The following is a 21,239-nucleotide window of genomic DNA, read 5'->3' as shown; positions in this document are numbered from 1 at the left end:
AAGCCTTGAGGCAGAGTTTATTTCATTGTAGAAAGAGGCCCTTCTGGTCACTTATCTCGCCCATGTTCTCTCAAAAATTTAAGTTGCCAAGTACTAGTAAGTGAGATCTTACTCTTCTTCAGAGTCCTCAAGGGGCCCCTTTTGTATTCACTTAAGCCTTATAGCACTCAACAAACCAACTTTGGGAATGCAGAAATCCACATTTTAGTTCCAAATATTCGGGAAAGTCTCTGTGTTTTGCTGGGTGTCCCCAGAAATTTCTCCCCACCTCTAATGGCACCACGCAGGTCACTGCAGGAGTCACACCATGCTGCCACACACGGGCAGATCAAGCTGTGTCCTTGTAGATCCACTCCTGGGCGTGGCTCGTTCTTGCCCTACCCTGGAGCCATTTGTGCATTGCAGCCAACGCCTGAATTGATTTTTTATCATCATCTTGCCCATCTCCAGATCGCTACTGTTCCCTGAAATTGGATGCTGGTTCCTACTCTGCCTCCTGACCCTCTGTAATCGCGAAGTGTAATTAATAAAATGAGATAATATAGCAAGGGACTGCATGCCCTAAGGGTCTATTAAAAATCTGTTGAAGTGATACCAACCAGTGAACTTAATGTCTAATGATAGTTTCCGGGGAGGAAAAAAGGAGCCAAAGAGGTCATTACAACTTTCCTTTTATGTGATTCCAGACACCGGGGGTCCTTGCTTCTCTTTGCTTCCAGCCCATCTTAGGTGTCAGAAAAGAAAAGATGAAAGGTAACATTACAGCCAGGTGGTTGTATTCAGATCATGACCTAGAAGGGCTGCAATGCCTGGCCTGGCATATGCTCTCCTTTCCCAGGGGCTAAATTCACCTTCACATCCCTCCACTCCACTCATTCTCAGATTCCCTATTGATTATATTTTCTCGGAGTGACCTGCAATTAAGGAGTTCTTTCTTTATAGTCTCTCCCCTCCCCCACCTCCTGCACATTAGATTAATGAATTGATGCTTTCTTCTTCCCTCTCTGCGATGCTGCCCTGCTTTTCACTTCCCTTTCTACTTGGACCCTCTTCCTGTCCGGTTTCTGTTTGTGCATCATCATTCAGAAACTGCACATAGCGAAGGGGGTGCTAACATACACTCCTGTTCACCCCTTCCCACATGCGGTTCCCAGGCTCCTTCCCATTCAGAGGCCCTGATTTTCTAGTGAGTGTTTCAGTACATTTTCATTATGTTTCTAAAATAGGAATGATGGCTCTAGTCTGTTTGGCTCAGTGGATAGAGGCGTCGGCCTGCAGACTGAAGGGTCCCGGGTTTGATTCAGGTCAAGAGCACATGCCCCAGTTGCGGGCTCAATCCCCACTGGGGTGGGGTGGGCTGGTGCAGGAGGCAGCCAACCAATGATTCTCTCATCATTGATGTTTCTATCTCTCTCTCCCTCCCTCCCTCTCCCTTCCTCTCTAAAATCAATAAAAATATATATATTTTAAATAGGAATGATGGTCATTCTCCCATGATGCTTTACACCCATGCCTTCTTTTCCCTTGACCAATCACTGCAAGCCATCCCTCACTGAATCACCCAGAGGAAATGTAGCACTCGAGTTGGCAGGGCTTAGGAAAAGTTTTTTTTCCCCTACGTGGATCAATAAGCATAAAAATATCCATACCTTTTGGCACAAGTAATTCTACTGGTGAATGTCAATTCTCAATAACCCAGAAGATGGAAAACCCAACGTGAACAATGGTGTGCTACTACAGCACTATGTATACTAAAGAAATTAAAAGTCTGTGTCTACTGGAAAGGAAATTATTATATAAATCATAATAAATTCACTCAAGACAATATTGTGGACACATGTTTCTCTTCTCTCCCTTCCCAAAAGCAACATATCAATGAATGAATAAAAATGACACGAACTCAAAGTCAACAAATTATTGAATTAATGGTTTCAGCAAATTTGTTGAAGATTGAAAATCTAAGCAATTGGGGAGCATTAATGACCTCAGGATTCTTCCTCTGTTTGTAATGTTTTACTTCTTTAATTGGGTGGTGAGTTCAAAGGTGACATTTTTACCTTTTTATACCCTTTTTTTACCTTTACTTTTATGTCTTTCGGTACGCCTGAAATATTTCTAAATTTAAGTTTTAAAATGTATGGAGACCAAGTGACGACCATTATAACCTATGTGTTAGGGGTGTGAGTTTTATAACAAAGTGAGCCAGTTTGCCCAACAGAATGTGGCCTTGGCTCTTAAAAGCACAAGGACAATGGAAAGCAAGAATGAGGTGGGGGGCTGACCCCATCAGGATGGGTAAAGCCTGTCCTGGGGCCTTTGGATGGCTAGATCCCTGCCCCACTAGGAGACCATCTTGACCCAATAACTACCACCATAGGGGATAGGCAGTTTATTCTTTGGAGAAACTGAGCCACATCAGCTCAAAAGTCACATCACATTATAGAGGGCCAGCTGAAAACAGGAGAATTAATAAAAGATCTACATACTGGGCTATGAGACTCTCAAACCCTCCCCTGTCCTGCTCTCAGCCCTCCAAGAGCCAGATGTATATGCCCACAGTCAAGAGACAACCTGTGGGCCAAATCGATTCCACTCCCTGGTTCTGCAAATACAGTTTCATTGGAAAAGAGTCACATGCATTCATTCAAGAATTGTTGTCCAACCGAGTGGCTCAATTGATTGAGGATCGTCCTGTGCCCCTAAAGCTTGCCAGTTTGACTCCCAGGCAAGGCACATGCCCAGGAGGCAGCAGATCAACGTTTTAGTCACCTCAATTTCCCTCTCTCTCTCTCTCTCTCTCTCTCTCAGGGGCTGTGCAGGAGGCAGCAATCAATGTTTCTATCTCTATCCCTCTCCCTTTCTCTCTCTCAAAAAAAAAAAAAGCTACAAAAAGAGCTGAGTAGTTGTTGCAGCAGACACCATCTGCTCCACAAAGCCTAAAATATTTATTATCAGGGTCTTCCAGAAAAAGTTTGCCTCCCCGGTTCTAGAGAAAAATGGATGCCCCCAGAAGACAGATGCCAGATCCCTCGTTGGAGCTCTAGCGAAAAGACTGGCAAGCTGCCCAGTGACCTGAGCATGAAGCCCATCCGTCGGCAGGTCCTGTCCACATACACACTGAGCCCCCGAGCAGCCTTCAGTGCCTCCCGCTTAAGGACAAGTGGATGTCCAGAGGTTTGCCAGATGCTCAGGGAAAACCCCAGTGCGAAGGCGTGTAATCAAAACAAACAAAGAAGGGACCTGGAGGAGCAAAACCTGTTCAAGAAGCTGAAAATAAAAATAGAGAATTCATATCCTCAGACACACAAGAAAATACTCCAGCCATAAAACAAGCACCAGATACTATGACAAACAAGAGCAAACTCCAGAAACCTAAGAAAATGGTAGCTCAAATTTAAATAAAGGGAAAAATTGCAAGAACTGTCAAACAGACAGACAAAAAAATAGAAAATGGGAGGGAAAATTAAATTATCAATCAATTCAAGATGTCCAATATTTAACTAAAAAGAATTATACAGCCCAGGCAGTGTGAGTGTCAACCTATGGACCAAGAGGTCGCTGGTTCAATTCCCTGGTCAGGGTACATGCCTGGGTCGTGTATTCAGTCCCCAGTAGGGGATGTGCAGGAGGCAGCCGATTGATAATATTCCTCTCATCAATGTTCCTATTTTGGTATCCCTCTCCCTTCCTCTTTCTCTTAAAAAAAATGTTTTTAAAGAATTATAGAATGGAAAAACAAATAGCATGACATTAGCAAAAAATAATACTTATGGGAAATATATTATACATTGTACCCAGCACAGTGAACAAAACAACCAGCAAGGACCATGGTGAAATTTCAGAGGACTACACTAATAAAGAGAAGATCCTAAGTTTCCAGAGAGAAAAGAAACTGTTTAGAATCCAAATGGATCCAGACTTCTGAGTGCCAGAACAAACAAATAAAAAAGTGAGCAATGTCTTCAGAATTCTGAAAGAAAATTGTCTTTAACTCGGGGTTCCATGTCCAGCACTATCAGTCAAATATTGAGATAAAATCAAAGGATGTGCTTCCACACCACCAGGGAGTAAAACCAACAGACAGACACGGAACCAGGAAACAAGGGCTTGAACACAAAAGTGAAGGAGGTCCCAGGATGATGATTTTGCATCGAATCTACAGAGCAAATGGTCCAGGTTGGAGCAAAAGGACTCAAAACTCTGGGGACAGGGAGAGAATGGATTGATTATCTGATGTGCTTAAGAAATGGGAAATTTATTGCTGAATGTTTTAGAGATTTGCAGAAACACTTGAAAAAAGAAATATGCTACTTAGCTCCGCAGCACACAAGGGCAAAGGAAAACAGTCCAATTTGTCAAAAGTGGGAGTGGTGCTAATTTTTTCCCTTTAACTTGGAATTGTATTAAGACTGATACAATGTTGTGTAGAACAGAATAAAAGTGTTTATAGGAACTAAGTGGCTTTCTCTGCTCTGCTTCCCTGCTGCAGCTTAATTGCTTACACGGAACAGTATGTGGAATACGATCCTATGGTAACGCCAGCCGAGCCATCCAATCCCTGGATCAGTGATGATGTCACTTTATGGGACATAGAGATGAGGTAAAAAAAAAAAAAAAGTTTTAATGTTTGAGAGTGAGAGAGATGTGGGAAAATGTACGAGATTGTGAGGTTTGTCACTTGAACAGAACCTCAAGCAACCTCCCCACCAAGTTCTACTTACTCGTGGTTTCTCCCTCCTTATAGCTTGGCTTGTACATGGATCCTTTGTGCCTTCCCTCTGACCTCTCTCAGATCATGCCAGAGGAAAAGAATCTGTTGGCCAATTTATTGATATATATATTGATTATATATGTGTGTGTGTGTGTATATATGTGTGTGTGTATGTGTGTATGTATATATATGTGTGTATATGTGTATATATATGTGTGTGTGTATCTGTATGTGTGTGTGTCTGTGTGTATGTATATATATGTGTGTATATGTGTATATATATGTGTGTGTGTATCTGTATGTGTGTGTGTCTGTGTGTATGTATATATATGTGTGTATATGTGTATATATATGTGTGTGTGTATCTGTATGTGTGTGTGTCTGTGTGTATGTATATATATGTGTGTATATGTGTATATATATGTGTGTGTGTATCTGTATGTGTGTGTGTCTGTGTGTATGTATATATATGTGTGTATATGTGTATATATATGTGTGTGTGTATCTGTATGTGTGTGTGTCTGTGTGTATGTATATATATGTGTGTATATGTGTATATATATGTGTGTGTGTATCTGTATGTGTGTGTGTCTGTGTGTATGTATATATATGTGTGTATATGTGTGTGTATCTGTCTGTATATATGTGTGTGTATATATATGTGTGTGTGTATATATATTAGACAGCAGCAACAGTAATAATATATTAAGTGTCTTACATGGAATCTCACAACAAGTAAACAGTACTATTTTCACCATTGAACAGATGAGGAAACTGAGGCACAGAGGAGTTAGTGAACTTGCTCAAGGTCACACAGCAAGTAGGTAGCAGAGTTAGGATTGGACCCCAGGCAGAGGGCTTCAAGCTGTGGTTTTCATCATTGTTCCTCTGGAGTACCTGACGGGGTGACTCTATCCAGTAGCTTCTCAGCCATGAGGAGAGCTAGTGTGTTTGCTTAATGGCTGAGAAGCCGAAGCCCAGAGGGACTTGGCCTATGTCCACAGTTGCAAAAGGAGAGGCCTGGACAGATCTGGTGTGGGGGCCTGGGCACCCTCAGCCCCTGTTCCTTATTTCTTTATTATCTCTATCATTCACTTGCACTCTCGTTCTTTTTCTGGATTCTTTTCTTGAAATGGAAAAACCTTATAAAAAGCAATAAGAGTCATTGGTGTTTATTATAAAACTAGAGGCCCGGTGTGTGAAATTCATGCGTGGGTAGGGTCCCTAGGCCTGGCTAGCAGTCAGGTTCCCTTCCTCCCCACTTCCTCCTTCCCTCGCTCCCTCAGTGCCCCACCTCTGCTGCTGGTTGCCAGCCATGTTCCACACCACCCCCTGGTGGTCAGTGCACGACATAGCAAGCGACCGAACACCTGTTCTCCCAGTCGAACTCCCGAGGGGACACTTTACATATTAGCCTTTTATATATAGAAATGTTTAAACTAGTCAGACATACACCATGAAGAAAATCTCTCTTCCTCCAACCCAGTGTCATTTTCTAGAAAGAACTTTGTTTATTGCCTAATGCTGTGGTTCCCAAACTGCATCACTGTACCCTGAGCCTCTGCGGGAAATGCAGTGGTGTGTGACATGTCAGATGCTGCATCAACTATTAGTTAAGGTTGTTAAAGTTGTTCACTGTTTTCAACATTAGAGCCCATTCCATTCCCTCCAGGGTTTGCAAATCTGGGTTTTCAGAGCAGTTGGCTGTGATAAAAAGCAAGCACTGTACAAAAATCAACATGGAACAGGAAATGAGGGTGGCGGAGTCCAATCTGACTTCAGAGTTTGCGAAGATGTGCAGTGCTCAATGGCACACATGTGTTTATATAAGACTGAAGCAAATGTATTCATTGTTCTTTCAATTTATATATACTTTCAATCGCTACTAAGTTGTTAGAACATAAATACATCTGAAGTTCTTTGGACCTGCCTTTTAAATAAATAAACATGCCCTAGACTGTTCCTTTTAATCTTATCCAAGAACGTAAATCTTTTTAACAGGATATTGTGGGGGGTTTTCCACTTTTTAAATCACTGCTACTCTTTTTTCCATTTTATTCTCTCTTTTCAGGAAGTCCTTTTGTAGGCATTCTGGGCCTCTGGATGGAGCAGCCACTCTTATCTTTCCTCTGCTACCCTTGTTATTCTCTATTCAAGGACAGAATTCCTTGACTTCCTCTTCAGAGTCACATTTTTGTTTTCAATGATGTCCACTCTGGGGTTTCATACTCTCATGAGTTTTTCTTTTCCTACTGTGTGTTGGGAGGGGTGGTGACACTCCTGCTCTTTTCGTTTCTGGGAACCCCTAACATTTGTTGGGCTCCTTTTCCTTCGTAGCCTGCTCTGTCTTATTGGTGGTGTTTCCCCTCGTGAATTCCCCTGAGGGTAGGATATGTTTTTGGGGTTGTTTGATTTTACATATATCTCCTCAATTTCTGCAGCTTAGCCTGTTTCGCAGGGGTCGTTGATTGGAGAAGTGCTATTTCCAGTCAGTGTTTCATCACTCCAATCCCTGTTCAGAGCACATATGTCTTGGCACGTACCCAGCAATTTGGGAGACTGAAGGACTTCGCTTTCGGTTTGGGCCATAAATTAGAATCACCTGGAGCATTATTTTTTTTAAAAAAAATACCAATGCCTACTTTCCTCCCCAGACCAATTAACTCAGAATTTCTGGAAGCGAGACATCGGTATTTTTTTTTTTTTACATCTCCCCAAGTGATTCTAACATGAAGCCCTGGTTCAGATGGACTATGTCAGTAGCTGGTGAGGGCTCCCTCAGCAATTGTGTGGGTCACTAGTTCTCAAAATACAGGGCGCATCAGAATCCCCCAAGATGCCCATTAAAAATACAGATGCCCTGCGGGTCTGTTTTCAGCAAGCTTTCTAGGCAATTCTGAGGCACAGAACAATTTGAAAATTCCTGGTGTGGTTCACAGAATCTCACTCAGCATTGATGTCCCTTCCTCAGAAAGGTCTTCTGTGAACACTCCATTTAGAGTAGCTGTCCCTTCCTCCCAGTCATTCCATATGACATCCCCACCCCCCTGGTTCTCTTTCTAAATAGGACTTAAAGTTATTTTAGCACCTAGACCAGTGATGGCGAACCTTTTGAGCTCGGCATGTCAGCATTTTGAAAAACCCTAACTTAACTCTGGTGCCGTGTCACCTATAGAAATTTTTTTGATGTTTGCAACCATAGTAAAACAAAGACTTATATTTTTGATATTTATTTTATATATTTAAGTGCCATTTAACAAAGAAAAATCAACCAAAAAAGTGAGTTCGTGTGTCGCCTCTGACACGCATGTCATAGGTTCGCCATCACTGACCTAGACCCAAATCAGGCACACAGTAGGCATTCAGAAAGTATAGGTTTGGTGGAGAATAGACAGAGAAGTGACTATTTCTTTGGTCACTTTATTGGTATTTGGGAAAGGAGGAGAGATGAGTAGATGAACTTAGTTCCCGATAATAACCCTGGGATTTCCTCCTCCTTTCTCAAAAGTCAACAAAGAAGAATGTGATAGTTTGGGGAAATGGTGGCCACCTGACCTGTCGGTTTATTCCAGTCTATCAGAACTCTGTCCCCAGGTGGGTGCCACCTGCCCCTACAACTAGTGCTCTGCTTCTGCTCTTACTGTTCAGGCTTCTACTCTAATCTTGATGCCTAACCTAACACCTACAGCATTCTGTCCACCTTCAAGCAGAATCAAGTTATTGAGATACATGTGCACATGAAAAGAAGCTGTGGAGGCCTGTTTCTTCTCCCAACTGGACATTTCCACCCACTCTCACACTGGTAGTGGCTGGGGACCTGTCTTTGGAAGAGCACAATTGGGGATCAGGGCCACCACCCCACTTCAGTCCATCCATGGTTCCCGTCCATGAAACAAAGGCTAGAGATGATCAGTAATATAAGCCATTTTTTTTCTTAGTTTCATGCAACAAATCTATTTTGAAAACCTACTATGTGCTACGTTCTGAGTTGGTAAGTCAGCAGAAATGAGAGCTGGACTCCTTTGGAGAGCCACCTGTCTTTGCTATGTGTTGGTTTGAGCTCCTCAGTGGGAGTCAGGAATTTGGGGAGATCAGGGGGCATGGAGAACAAGGAAGAGCTAGAAAAAGATACCTAGGTAGCAAGTAGAAAATTCCTTCAGGATAGGGTCACATCACCCACGTCACTACACACATCTTACTGATTTCTTCCCAGTGTTGGACTTGCTGTGTAAAAAGCACTGTAGTGAATCAAAGGCACATGACACATGGTCTCTGCCCTCAAGGGGCTCATGCGACAGCTGAACATAAACCCTTAAACCGATAAATGGTGATACAGAACTATAATAAAACCATTGCCTAAGGAAGCAGTTCTAAACAATGGATGGAAATGTAAGGGGCTGTGAGTTCCGGCAATTATTTGTTTGAATTGGGCCATGGGAAAGTTATTGTACCCATCACCTGGGAATAATTTTCAGAATTATTTTATAACCAGAGAGACCATTCAGTAGTAGCAACATGTTCAGATCTGATCTTGAACCTTAAAGGGGAAGATGTTTGGAAATATTCAAGTAATGCCAGCAACACACATATAGAGAAGTTTTATCCCCAAAGCTTTTTTTTTTTAAATATATTTTATTGATTTTTTACAGAGAGGAAGGGAGAGAGATAGAGAATTAGAAACATCGATGAGAGAGAAACATCGATCAGCTGCCTCCTGCACATCTCCCACTGGGGATGTGCCTGCAACCCAGGTACATGCCCTTGACCGGAATCGAACCTGGGACCTTTCAGTCTGCAGGCCGACGCTCTATCCACTGAGCCAAACCGGTTTCAGCCCAAAAGCTTTTCATGAAATAGATTCCAATGGCCAGATGGACTGACATCCAGATATAGAAAAAGGATTGATTGTAAATAATGGATAGTGGATGTTCTAGGCTGAATAGTGTCACCCCAAAATTCATGTCCTTCCCAGAACCTCTGAATATGGCTTTGTTGGAAAATAGGGCTGTGGTCATGCAGGCAGTTAAGATGAGGCCATACTGGAATGGGGTAGGCACCTGCTCCAATATGACTGCTGTCTTTGTTAGAAGAGAAAACAGAGACACAGATGCACAGGGAGAATACCACGTGAGGATGGAGGCAGAGACGGAGTGATGCGTATGCAAGCCAAGGATGCCACGTACTGCTGGCCACACCAGAAGCTAACAGCCTCCAGAGAAAGCGTGGCCCTGCCAACACCTTGATTTCAGACTTCTAGCCTCCAGAACTGTGAGGGAATCACTTCCTACTCTCTAAAGCCAGGTTGCTGGTCCTTTTGTTACAACAGCCCTAGGAAACTACCACACGAGGGTATCCTATCTCTCCAGACATCCTTGCTTCTGCTGAAGGCTGGCTTTACAGCTTTCTGGACATCCCGACCTCTGTCCTAGGCCTCTGATTCTCCATCCAGAATGACACCCCAAGCTTCTGGCCCATCCCCAAAAAGGCCTTTCTCCCACCCCTGGCACCACCAATGAACCTGGTGGAGTGAGTGAGGACTTTTAGATTGGGTACCAGAAAGTAGAGGCACAGGTGGTGGGAATACATCCAAGAGGCAATCACTACAAATACAGAGACATTCCACACCCGGCCCTCCAGGCACAGCCTTTGATCAGGGAGCACCTGCCACCAGCACCATCCCTGCAGAGCCCTGCGACCTTGGCTGGCAAAGAGCAGGTGCTTGAGCCCATCTCAGGCAGCAGCATGACCCTGGCAGAAAGAGACTATATCCTGCAGCTCTCTGGGGCTCACATTTGCTGCTAGCCTCAACCCTAGGGGGATCTTTTTTTCAATATATTTTTTAATCGATTCCAGAGATGAAGGGAGAGGGAGAGATTAAAACATCAATGATGAGAGAGAATCATTGATCGGCTGCCTCCGGCATGCCCCACGCTGGGGATCGAGCCCGCAACCCGGGCATGTGCCTTGACCAGGAATTAAGCCGTGACCTCCTAGTTCACAGGTCGACGCTTAACCCCTGGGCCACACCGGCTGGGCAGGGGAGATTTCTTTATAAGCAGTGCTTTTTGTCTCCTAGAACTCTGTTCTGTGGCTTGAGTTTGAGAGAATCCAGGACCTGTCTTCTTGGCTTGTTCTAGAAAGCCCAACCTGGCACTTTGGAAGAGATCGTTCATGGAATTCCCCGCTGGGTCTCCTGGTGGACTTAGTCTTCTCCTATGACTCCGCTGGGCTAAGCCTGGAGATGCAGAGCTCTGCACAAGGGCCTCCAAGCCTGAACACAAAATCTCAGAATTAGACGGCTCTGCCGCTGCTGCTGGTTATGTCCAGGGGTGCCGAAACGGAAGGGTTGGGCTTGAACCGCATAAGTCCAGAGCTGCGCTTTCCAGTACATAGCCGCTAGCCACATGTGGCCACTTCAATTTCAATTTTAACTACTTAAAATTAAATATTCAGTTTCTTGGTCACACTGCCCAAGTTCTCAAGAGCCACGTGTGGCTAGTGGCTATGTACCGGAGAGCACAGACATAGCGTATTTCCATCATCGCAGAAGGTTCGACTGGCAGTGCTGGTCTAGAGCTACTTGTTGTTCCAAACCTTTCAATACACATGCTTTTGTTCTCCTTTACTACGTGTAATTTTCTAAAATAAATACCGAGACTGTGTCAACTCCATAACACAAGGAAGTGATTTTATTTACTTAATGTGTGTTAGAAGTAATGAAAAGCAAATGTCAATTTTTTAAAAGAGGAAAAATAAGTATTGCTAGACCAATGCCTCTCAGAGTTTAATGTGCACTTAGCTCTCCCAGGGATCTTATTACCCTGCGGATGCTGATTCCACGTGTCTGAGTGGGGTGGCATTCCCCACAGGTCCATAGACCACTTTTTGAGTGGGAGATTCCAGCATGTGACTTGTGAACTAGGACTCTACTGCTTCTTAAAGGGCCAGGGGAATAAATACAGCAAGTGAAGTGTAAATGGAAAGACAGAATTGAAGGGAATATTTGCATCTTTCAAAACCAAAAGAATAACACCAGCATCTTTCCCCCTCTAAGCCTCCCCTCCCACCCCTCATGGGCCTGGGGAGGGTCACATGGCTGTGACGCCCACAGCAGAGTTAGGAGCTGCGCTCTGGAGCCGCACTGTCTGGACTTGAGTCTTGACTCCCTTAGTGTCCTTGGGCAAATTATCACGAGGCCTCAGTTTCCCTATCTGTCAAATGGGGTAATGCCAGTACATGCTTTACAGAGTAGTTGTGAGGGTTCAGTGAGTTAACAGACATGAAATACCGAGAACATCATAAGCACTGAGCAGATGGTTGTTCAATTGATAAGCGAATACAGCATTATGCTTCTGAATGAGTGAGCAGGTTTTATCCTAGACGAGTTGTTTCATTTCTGACCAGTGACACATCACTCGGATCTAAACAGGGCTCTGTTTCTCCCCGGTGGGTTGAGGAAGGGGTGAGAGGTGGGGACACTGTCTCTGATGAATGGTTGGATTCACAAAGCATCCTCAGTTATTTTTTTAAAAAAATGATGGAGTCAAGAGTTGGGCCCATCACTGACAGGAACGCCCAGGGAAGCCGAATCAGTGGGGTTGTATTTCCTGCGGACAGGAGCCAGGCGGCACGCCTCCTGGTGAACCTACCCTAAATGCCTTCCTTACAGAGACTCTTTACCACTGGCTGATGTTGGTGTACAGAAGTCTACAATTTAGAGTTTGTACTGTCACTTACATTTGTGAAATGTCCCTCTGGCATGTGGCAGCAAAATAGAGCTGACCTGCTGGAGAGAATGTGACACAGGTTGTTGCCTGATATTGATCACTTTTTAAACCTTTGTCCCCCCCCAAAAGCAAAGAGCCCAGCCAGCATCGAGTAAAGAGATGGGGCTTCTCTTTCGACGAGATGTTGAAGGACCAGGTGGGGCGGGACCAGTTTCTACGCTTCCTGGAGTCGGAATTCAGTTCAGAAAACCTCAGGTAAATCCCTCAAAGGTTTGAGCTGTGTGCAGTATGTGTGTGTGAGGCTGGAATTTGCATAATCAGCCTCCCTTTCTGCCTCCCTGTTTCAATAAAATGTTAGGGTTCAAACATAAATTCCAGCTGATCTGGCGAAGGTTGAAATGGAGACAAACTATATGTAGATTGGCTGTCACCATATATTAGCACCTACAACACCAGCATTTATTGTTCTTCAAGTCCAGATGGCATTTCCTCAAGTTATTAGAAACATGTCTCCAATAACAAGTAAATAGTCAAATAGATTTGATGACACCACTGTTTAACTAAAACCACAGAGCCATCCCAGTTGGCATGGCTCATGCCTGGGTTGTAGGCTCGATCCCCAATGGGGGGGGCGTGCAGGATACAGCCAATCAATGATTCTCTCTTATCATTGATGTTTCTCTCTCTCCCTATCCCTTCCTCTCTGAAATCAATAAAAATATATTTAAAAAAAAAATAAAGTAAAACCACAGAGCCAGGGAGTTTCAGAGGAAAGACAGTGCAGACACCCTCTCCTGAACTCCCCAAGTCTGGGATCCTGAATATTTGATGGGCCAACCAGAAGGAAAAGGGAGAGAAAGAGATAGAAACATCAATCTTGTTTCAGCATTTCCAAAAGCAAGAGTAAAGATCACTCATTAACTGCAGACATAACTGCAAAAACTCATTAGCACATGAGCTTTTGCGGGGGTGGGGGGGGATGTCTATCCTGGTCACCTGATGTGAGTGGAACATCTAATTGTGACTATTGGACTATGGCGCACCACGATAAGGGAAAACGTACTAATGTATTAATAACTACTACTCAGCAGAACAAGTAAGGCTTTCAAAATGTGAGGTCCACTGAGAGAGGAAGGGAAAGGGGGTACATTAAAAAGGAAAAGACTCATGGTTATGAAAAATTGAGAACTTGTGTTTTATTCAGGTTTTCGTTGTATTCAATGTAGATGCACAGACCTACGGAACATGTCACTTACCTAAGACCCATTAGTGGTCTTAGCCAACTGGTGATGTCTCAGTGGGAAGATGGAAATCTCCGTTTTTCTTGGGGCCAGGTTCTCCTTTATAGCCAGGTTAATTCCCATCTTCCAAGGCCTTGTTTCAAAGTGGCTTTAACTTTTAAAAAAGGTTTTTGAACTTGGAAAAGTCAGAGCATGTACTGTGGGTAAAAAGAACGGTCCACTGCAGTGTTAACGTGCAAAGCCCCTATGATTTATTTGGAGTGAGAGACCATATCTGTCCCACACATCAGTCAAATTAGATTTCCTGCACACCTCCTCCATAGCAAGCCCCACGAACGTCTGCCGAGGGAAGCCGGGAAGTCAAGATGCATGATCTTCGCCCGCAACAACCTTTGCAGGTTGCTGAGGAAAAGACACGGAAAACTCTGACATCGCTAAATGAATATAAACAAGTATAAACTCTAAGAACCGTGTTAGAAGTGTTTTGAAAGGGAGGGATGAGTGTAAGCCAGAGTAGAAGAGCAGGATACTGACATGAAAAGGAAGAGAGTACTCTAAGCTGATGACCCTCTGATCCATTAAGACTTGGGAGGACTTGTAGATGGCAATTCACTGTATGTCTCGATGCCTCTCAAGGCAGCCATGTGCCTGTTGTGAACCAGATAGGGTTGGGTAACTGTTTCGGTTATGACACGAGTTCTTTCCTTGCTGAGGCGTCACACTGAATGCATCTTAGAGCTTTGCTTCAGTTCCAGATCAGGTGCTTGGACTGGAAGACTTGACTTTGAAACTTACGTGGGGTGGGGTTCAGACCAGCCTCGCGGGCTGTGCCGGGATGAAGGTCCTGCGTGGAAAGCCGTGCCCTCTGTGGCCAGTGCGAGGCATCCAGGCAGCTGCTCTGTGTGGCCACTTCAGTCCCAGATTCCAACCCCAGCTGGGTCCCCATGAGTTGCCCCTGAAGCCCTTTCCATCTCCCCTTCTCATGCTGACCCCCATGGGTCCTCAAGATAGAGTGGTCCAGAGCTTTGCCTTTACCTGACTATTTCTCTGACTATTACCTGACTGTTTCTCGGCCCATGAGTGGCCCTACGACCCTCTGCCACCTGCACCATTTCAGAGACTGAAGAATGGCCACGGGGTCCTGGCCATTGCAAGGGGCCCAGGAGCAGGAGGTCTGCGGCTCAACACCGCTCTGTCCATGCCGAGTGTAGCCACGCCCGCCTCCCAGTTGGGCTAGTTTCCCAGTGCATCACGTTGCAGGCCCGGAGTGTGCGCCTGGCAGATGTTCAGCGCCTCCGCCTGCCGTTACCTCTGCCAGCAGCTTCCTCCCGCGCCAGGAGGGCTGCACTCAGCCTGGGGAGAGAGAGTGTGTGCGAGCGTGCGGGAGCGTGCTGGTGACTGGTCGCCAATGAATGCATAAATCCAGACGTAGGGAGGGGCCCCTCTGATCCCTGTCGCGGGAGCGGACAAAGAAAATATAGAAAAGCCAGAGATAAGCAGCATGGGCCAAAAGCTCCTAAATCCTCTCTGGAGGTCCGAATTCCACTCTCGTGATACTCAGCATAATTGGATATATGGAGCGAAGCTCACATTTCAATCACACAACTTCAGGACTCTTCAGTCACTCATCGCCAGGCAGTTTCTCCCCTGCCCTTGTGTTGGCTTAGCACCTGCCCAGATCCACGTCCTGGGGACTGGGTGCTGAATCGGTTTAGCCCTGGATCGGGGGCACCTGCGTGTGGGCCATGAGAATGGCAGCCCCCGGAGCTGTGCAGGTGGCACAACTCGGAGATCCTGCCCATCGCTATGTTGGCCATGCCAGGCTCGGCCCTGCTCCCCAGGATTGGTCAGGATCCCAGGCAACTGACATTGGAGCATGGGAGGAAAAGGGAGAGAGAGAGAGACAGACCAGAATGCAACTGGATGCGTTGCAAAGGGCCCCTCAGCCTGGCTTCCTGAGCTCCCCGGCATCTCTCCAGGGAAAGGGGCGCTGGGATCCTAACGCCTTCGCACAGCGGCCAGAGTGCCACTAAGGAGCCCGAGGGCTGGATTTACACCAGGGCCTCAGAACGCAGACAGAGGAACTCCGAAGAGACACAAGTATTGCTGTCACACAGCAAAGGGTCACCTGGTCCTTTTAGGAAAGCTGTCTGTGATAGTACACTGTCAGTGGGGGGTGAGCTGTGAGGGAGGGAGGGCACAGCTCAGGGCCTGCAGGGGTGGCCAGCACATGTTGCCATAGACCGCGCATGTGACAGCACACTGTCTGTGGCACCCGGAGCTGAGCTCTGGCTCCGTTTGGACTGGGTGGGCCCTAGACACCGCTGTTTGACCCGGGCCTTTGGAAGGCAGGTGGCCTCTCCTCCACAAGGGGGGCCCCCCCCACCCCAATGCTGAAGGAGGGACGTCCAGCGAGTTAGCTGAGGCCGCCCTTCTCCCTTCTCCGCGTTTTCCCAGCGTGACGACAGGAGCCTTTGTCCCCTCTCCATCTTCCCTGCACAAACCTTTGTCCTCCCTGGCGCCACACCTTCTGCCACACGGCAGGGCAGGAGTTAAAAATCAAAACCCGCAGCAGAGAGCGTCCCCCGTACATTTTTTATGAGCTGTGCCGCCTCCGGAGAGAGCGGGGTTGCTCTTCTGAGCTGCAGATTGATTATCCTGGTTCCACGCGGTGTCAGCTGAGGGGAGAAGCAATTAAACAGAGCGCGGGGGAGTTGCCAGGTTTATGTCGAGAGCCCCCCTCCCCGACGGCGGCCCTGCGTCCTGGAAAGACCTCAAAAGGTTCACCAGGCCCGGTGGGATTCACCACTAACCAAACACATGATTAATCGGGACAGAGGTGACTCGCGCCCATGCCGTGACAATCTATGGCAGCTCAGCCACTGGCTGGTGAACGTAACTCGGCTTCCGGGGTGTGTGCCGGGGGCCTCCCCGATGTTGGCACCAGGGGGTTGCCGCCCAAGCAGAGCCGAAGTCAAGTTGGACCCTTGTTCCCGAGTCTCCGGCCAGCAGAGGGCACAGAAGCCCTGCCTTTGCGTGGTTTGCTTTTCTCTGCAAACCAACTAAACTGGGTTTTTCTAACCCATGAACATCCTAGTTTGTGAAAAGCTGTGTGAGCTAGGAACTGGGCCTGCCCAGAACCCCTGGCAGGAGGGAGAGTGGTTTTTCATGTTCCAGCGACGTTGCCATTGGCATCCAGGTCCTGAGGGAGCCAGCCCCAGACTGTGGGCAGGTCCAGGCTGCTGCTCAGCCCAGTGGAGTCTGAGCCCTTGTCGCCTGCCCCCAGAGCCCGGTGTCCGCCCTCCCGCCCGCATTCCTCAGCCATGGGCACAGGTCACACGCGGGCACACAGGCTGCCTGCCCGTGCTCTGAGGATCGGGCCAGGCAGGACAGGTGGCCTGACACCAGTCCCGCCAGCCCTTCTGCTGCCCGCCACGGGCTCAGTGCAGGGTTGGATGCCAGGCTGCCAGCCGCCTCCCGCTGGCGCCCTGGAGGAGGAGCGGTACCTGCAGGCTTTTGATAAGAGAAGCAGCTGCGCAGCCTCCGTGGGCCTCCCCGCCGCAGCCCATGTGCCGGGGGAGCTGCGGGGCTCTTCCGGGGACACTGGCCGGGCAGCCGGCTCAGAGCTCCGGCTCGGCCGTGGGCTTGCAGATGGCAAATGCAAACCAGAGCCTGCTCTGAATTCCAACCCCACACAAAGCTCGTCAGAGCCGGCGCTGGCAAACACACACGGGTGCCGGGCTGCTGCTGTGGCAGCATTTTTGCCGTCACCTGAGAGGGGTAAGGCAGGTCACCTCCAAGGCAGACGGAAGGCCCAGAGGGTCTCCATGTGTGAGGGAGAGGGAACTGCTGCCTAAGGTTGTCACCGCCGACTTCTCCCATCCCGGGTTCTCTTCTTCTCCTCCTTCCTCTTCCTCCTCCTCTTCTTCCTCTCCCCCCTCCTCCTCTCCTCATTCTTTTCCTCTTCTTCCTCTTCTTCCTCTACCTCCTCCCCTTTCCCCCCCACTTCCCCTCCTCACTCTCTTTCCTCCCCCGGAACCTATTCTTTCTCCTCCCTCCATCTCTTCTTCCTCCTCTCCCTCCACTCCCCCTCACCCCCCTCCTCTCCCTCTGGGCCCTCCTCCTCCATGCCTGTTGTTTCTTCTTGTACTATTTTTTAATTCTTATTTTTACCTGACAATAGGAATCCTTTAATTTTTAATGTAAAAGTTTATGGCATTTGATTCTGAAATTTCTATTGACATCAGCTCCAGACCCTTTAAGTGATGTGCATTAACCTGGTGCCTAAATCATCCTGCAAAAGGGACTTGGGCCTCAGGAGCCACGGGTGCCCGCAGAGCTCTGAAGTGCTGGGTCCCCAAGGCCTTCCTGGAGGGCCGATGGCTCCCCTCAGAGCAGCCTAGAGAAGCGGGCAGGAGATGGAAACAGGGAGCCATTGACTGAGGGAGCGGGAAATCAACCGGTGGCATCTGTCTGTGTGAGAGATGGACGCCTGGAAGGCTACGAAGGACACTGGTCCAGAGAAGTGGCCTCCAGCCCGAGAAGTCGCCCCAAAGGCGACTCTCTCGCTGAGAGAGGCCCTTCTCCCATCTGCCCAGCGTGTGCCTGCGGAGGACTCGCTTGGTCCTTGCCGATTTGCCCATTCGCCCTCCCCGCCCTCTGGTCCTTTGAAAAGCCAACAGCAGCTGCTGCTTTAGAGCTGGATCCCTGTGCTCTACCTGCTCACCAAACACTCTCCTCCAGGTGGAGAAAGATTGTGCTGTCATCACCAGATGGCCGTTTTCACCTTATGCACTCGGCCACCTCCTTCATTTACGGCAAGCCCAGGGAGACCCAAGGAACCTGGGGGCTGGCCGGGGGAAGGAGGAGACCCACTCTCCAGATGGGTTTCTGGGGACCACCCCACCCCCACCTCCGCCTCCGGACTCTGGTTAGAGAACCACCCCATTCTCCTCTCGCCTGGCAGCCAGAAGGCATGCGCACCAAAGACCTGCAGCAGGAAGAGAGAGGCTGGTGTTGACGAGCAGGTGACAACATGACCCCGGGCAGCTTCTGCCCAGGTCGCTGGAGAAGAAAGGTGAAATTTGAGGGTCATGCTGGCCAGTGTTGACCCTGTGACCACCACACTGACCCCTCCAGCTCCCACCCCTAGAACCTGACCACATTTCAGACTTACACCTGGATGGGAAGTTCTTCAAACGCATGTCGCCTATTTCTCCATCCATTTTGTGCCCATTTTACAGGTGAGGAAAGAGACACCTGGAAAGATAAATTCCAAGACAGCAGTAGAGCCGGAGAGGGGACAGAACTATGCTTCCTCATCTTTCCATGGAGCGAAGTCATGTCTCCTTCCCTGCCTTTCACTCGTGATCCTCGGAGTCCCCAAGGGAACCATGAGGGTTTCCTCACGGAGATGATCAGAATCCCAAACAGCAAATGGGAGAAGATGTCTACGTAATAACGGAACTAACGGAACTAACGCGCACACCTGTCTTCTCTCCTTGTGGAAATGGCGCTGCATTACCACAGTTGGCCACTAAGTGGTGCCTTTGGGCCACACACTTGGCCGCAAAGACATCTGTGAACAGCAACAGAAAAGCACACTTAACCTTTTCAAAAACAGCAAGTACATCTTACTTTGGGTGAAAATTCGATGACAGATTGAATGCATTTTCCACCATGTTGTGTTTCAGTTCTCTTGTCCCTGCCCTTTTGTTGGCTTGACTGTGTGTGATGCCCGTGGCTGTGGGAGTCACATGGCCGGGGGCCTGTCCTCATGTTGCATTGATGCGGAAATTGGCCTGTCTTGTTCACAGGACACAAGAGTGCCACCCACACCTGAGCCCTCATGGAAGCCCTCCCCAGGGCTGCCTTAGAAACCACCTCAGGACCCCAGAGCTTTTGCCCAGGCTTTGGCTGTGGTTGCTGCCCTTCGCAGCAGCGGAGAGCTCACACCCAGTTCCCCCAGCGGCCGCTGCCACACGGACACGGAGGGTTTGTGAGAGGTGATATGGAAGAATCTTCCAGGGAGAATCTTCCCGCAGAGGTTCCCCATGGACGCCCCTTCAGCTTTGTTCCAGATGAGCTTATCTTCCACTCACAGCCCTTTACTGAGTGTCTACCATACGCTAACACCATGCTGGGAATCAACTCATCTGTAACAGGAAGAGCTGGGTCCTACCAGCTCCGATATTCTGTATAATTCCAAGATTCTATCTGTTTCTGCGATCTTTCCTTCATCTTGATGAGTCTAGTGACAAATCCCAACCAGATGAGACAAAGGAACTCACTTTTGTCTGCGTCCTGGCACCTATGTAGAGCGGTGGTTCTCAGCCAGGGGTGACTTCACCTCCCAGGGGACATGTGGTCATGTCTGGAAACATTTCTGGTTGTTACAACTTGGGGAGGGGTTGCCACTGGCACCTGGTGGGTAGAGGCCAAGGTTGCTGCTAACCATCCGACAGTGCACAGGGCAGGCCTCACAGGAAGGAATCAATCTGCTCAAAAAGGCAACAGTGCTGTGCTTGGGAAACTGTGATGTGGGAGGAGAGAGATCTCTCCTTGGTAACCAGAGCACAACGACCCTCTAATGGGTACTTCTTTTTGGGTCTCCACAACAGCAGAGCACCGTCTGTGTGTCCAGCAGTCCCTCTGATCTTGTTACCTGGGCAGTGGCCGCGGAGGAGAGTCGAGGGTGCAGCAGAATGAGTCGCCTGGATGTCAGTGCTGGGGCCACATCCAGCAGAGCCCAGATGCTAAGCCCCCTGGAACTGACTGTCTCTCTACTTCTGCTTCAGGTTCTGGTTGGCTGTCCAAGATCTCAAGAAACAACCCCTGCAGGACGTGGCCAAGAGAGTGGAAGAAATCTGGCAAGAGTTTCTGTCTCCGGGGGCCCCCAGTGCAATCAATCTGGATTCTCACAGCTATGAGATAACCAGTCAAAACGTCAAAGATGGAGGGAGATACACGTATGAAGATGCCCAGGTTTGCTTATCTATTTGAATGGTTCTATCCAAAGGCGTTCATTCGTCCCCTCTACCACCCCCACCCATTAACACGAGTTCCAGGCCTGGTGTTTAGTTCAAATTCCAGGTTTTGTTATTTATGAGGCCATCAGAGGAAACCATCCCAGGTAGGTGCACAGTGAAATTCCAGGAGGATAGCTTTCATAGATGCATTACATTATTACATAGAAATAGAAATTTACAGTTATATGCATTATATTCTCCAGGGCATTCTCGGTGTTTTACAAAATCTGAAGTCCCGTAGTAAGTCAGTAGTAGAATCCATAAAACATCATCATCAAAGTGGGTAGAGTGAGCTGACAGGGCCATGGGTCAAGCCCACATCTAACCACGAAGCCCACACTCCTAACCAACACCCTACACTGTGCCCTTAGTGATCTCCAACTACAGTCCCCCTTATTCTCAGGGGATATGTTCCAAGATCCCCAGTGGACGCCTGAAACAGCAGATGGTAACAAATCCTGTGCTTTTTCCTATACATAAATACCTATGATAAAGTCCAACTTATAAGTTAGACACAGTAAGAGATTAACAT

The 21,239-nt window shown here is 47.7% G+C and overlaps 1 protein-coding gene across 10 annotated transcripts in view; it reads left to right on the top strand.

Moving 5' to 3' along the window:
• Positions 1-21,239, top strand: part of RGS6 (regulator of G-protein signaling 6) — a 486,920-nt gene that overhangs the window by 406,848 nt on the left and 58,833 nt on the right. For all 10 annotated transcript variants that reach the window (XM_015562012.1, XM_006760726.2, XM_006760723.2 and 7 more), the window contains exons 13-15: positions 4,490-4,600; positions 12,568-12,693; positions 20,477-20,663. In XM_015562012.1, coding sequence (XP_015417498.1) covers positions 4,490-4,600; positions 12,568-12,693; positions 20,477-20,663 — 424 coding nt within the window. The remainder of the gene's footprint in view (positions 1-4,489; positions 4,601-12,567; positions 12,694-20,476; positions 20,664-21,239) is intronic.

Source organism: Myotis davidii, unplaced genomic scaffold (genome assembly GCF_000327345.1).
Source record: "Myotis davidii unplaced genomic scaffold, ASM32734v1 scaffold17, whole genome shotgun sequence".
NCBI lineage: Eukaryota > Metazoa > Chordata > Mammalia > Chiroptera > Vespertilionidae > Myotis > Myotis davidii.
The sequence above is the reverse complement of the archived record's forward strand: the minus strand, read 5'-3'. Positions and strand labels throughout refer to the sequence as shown.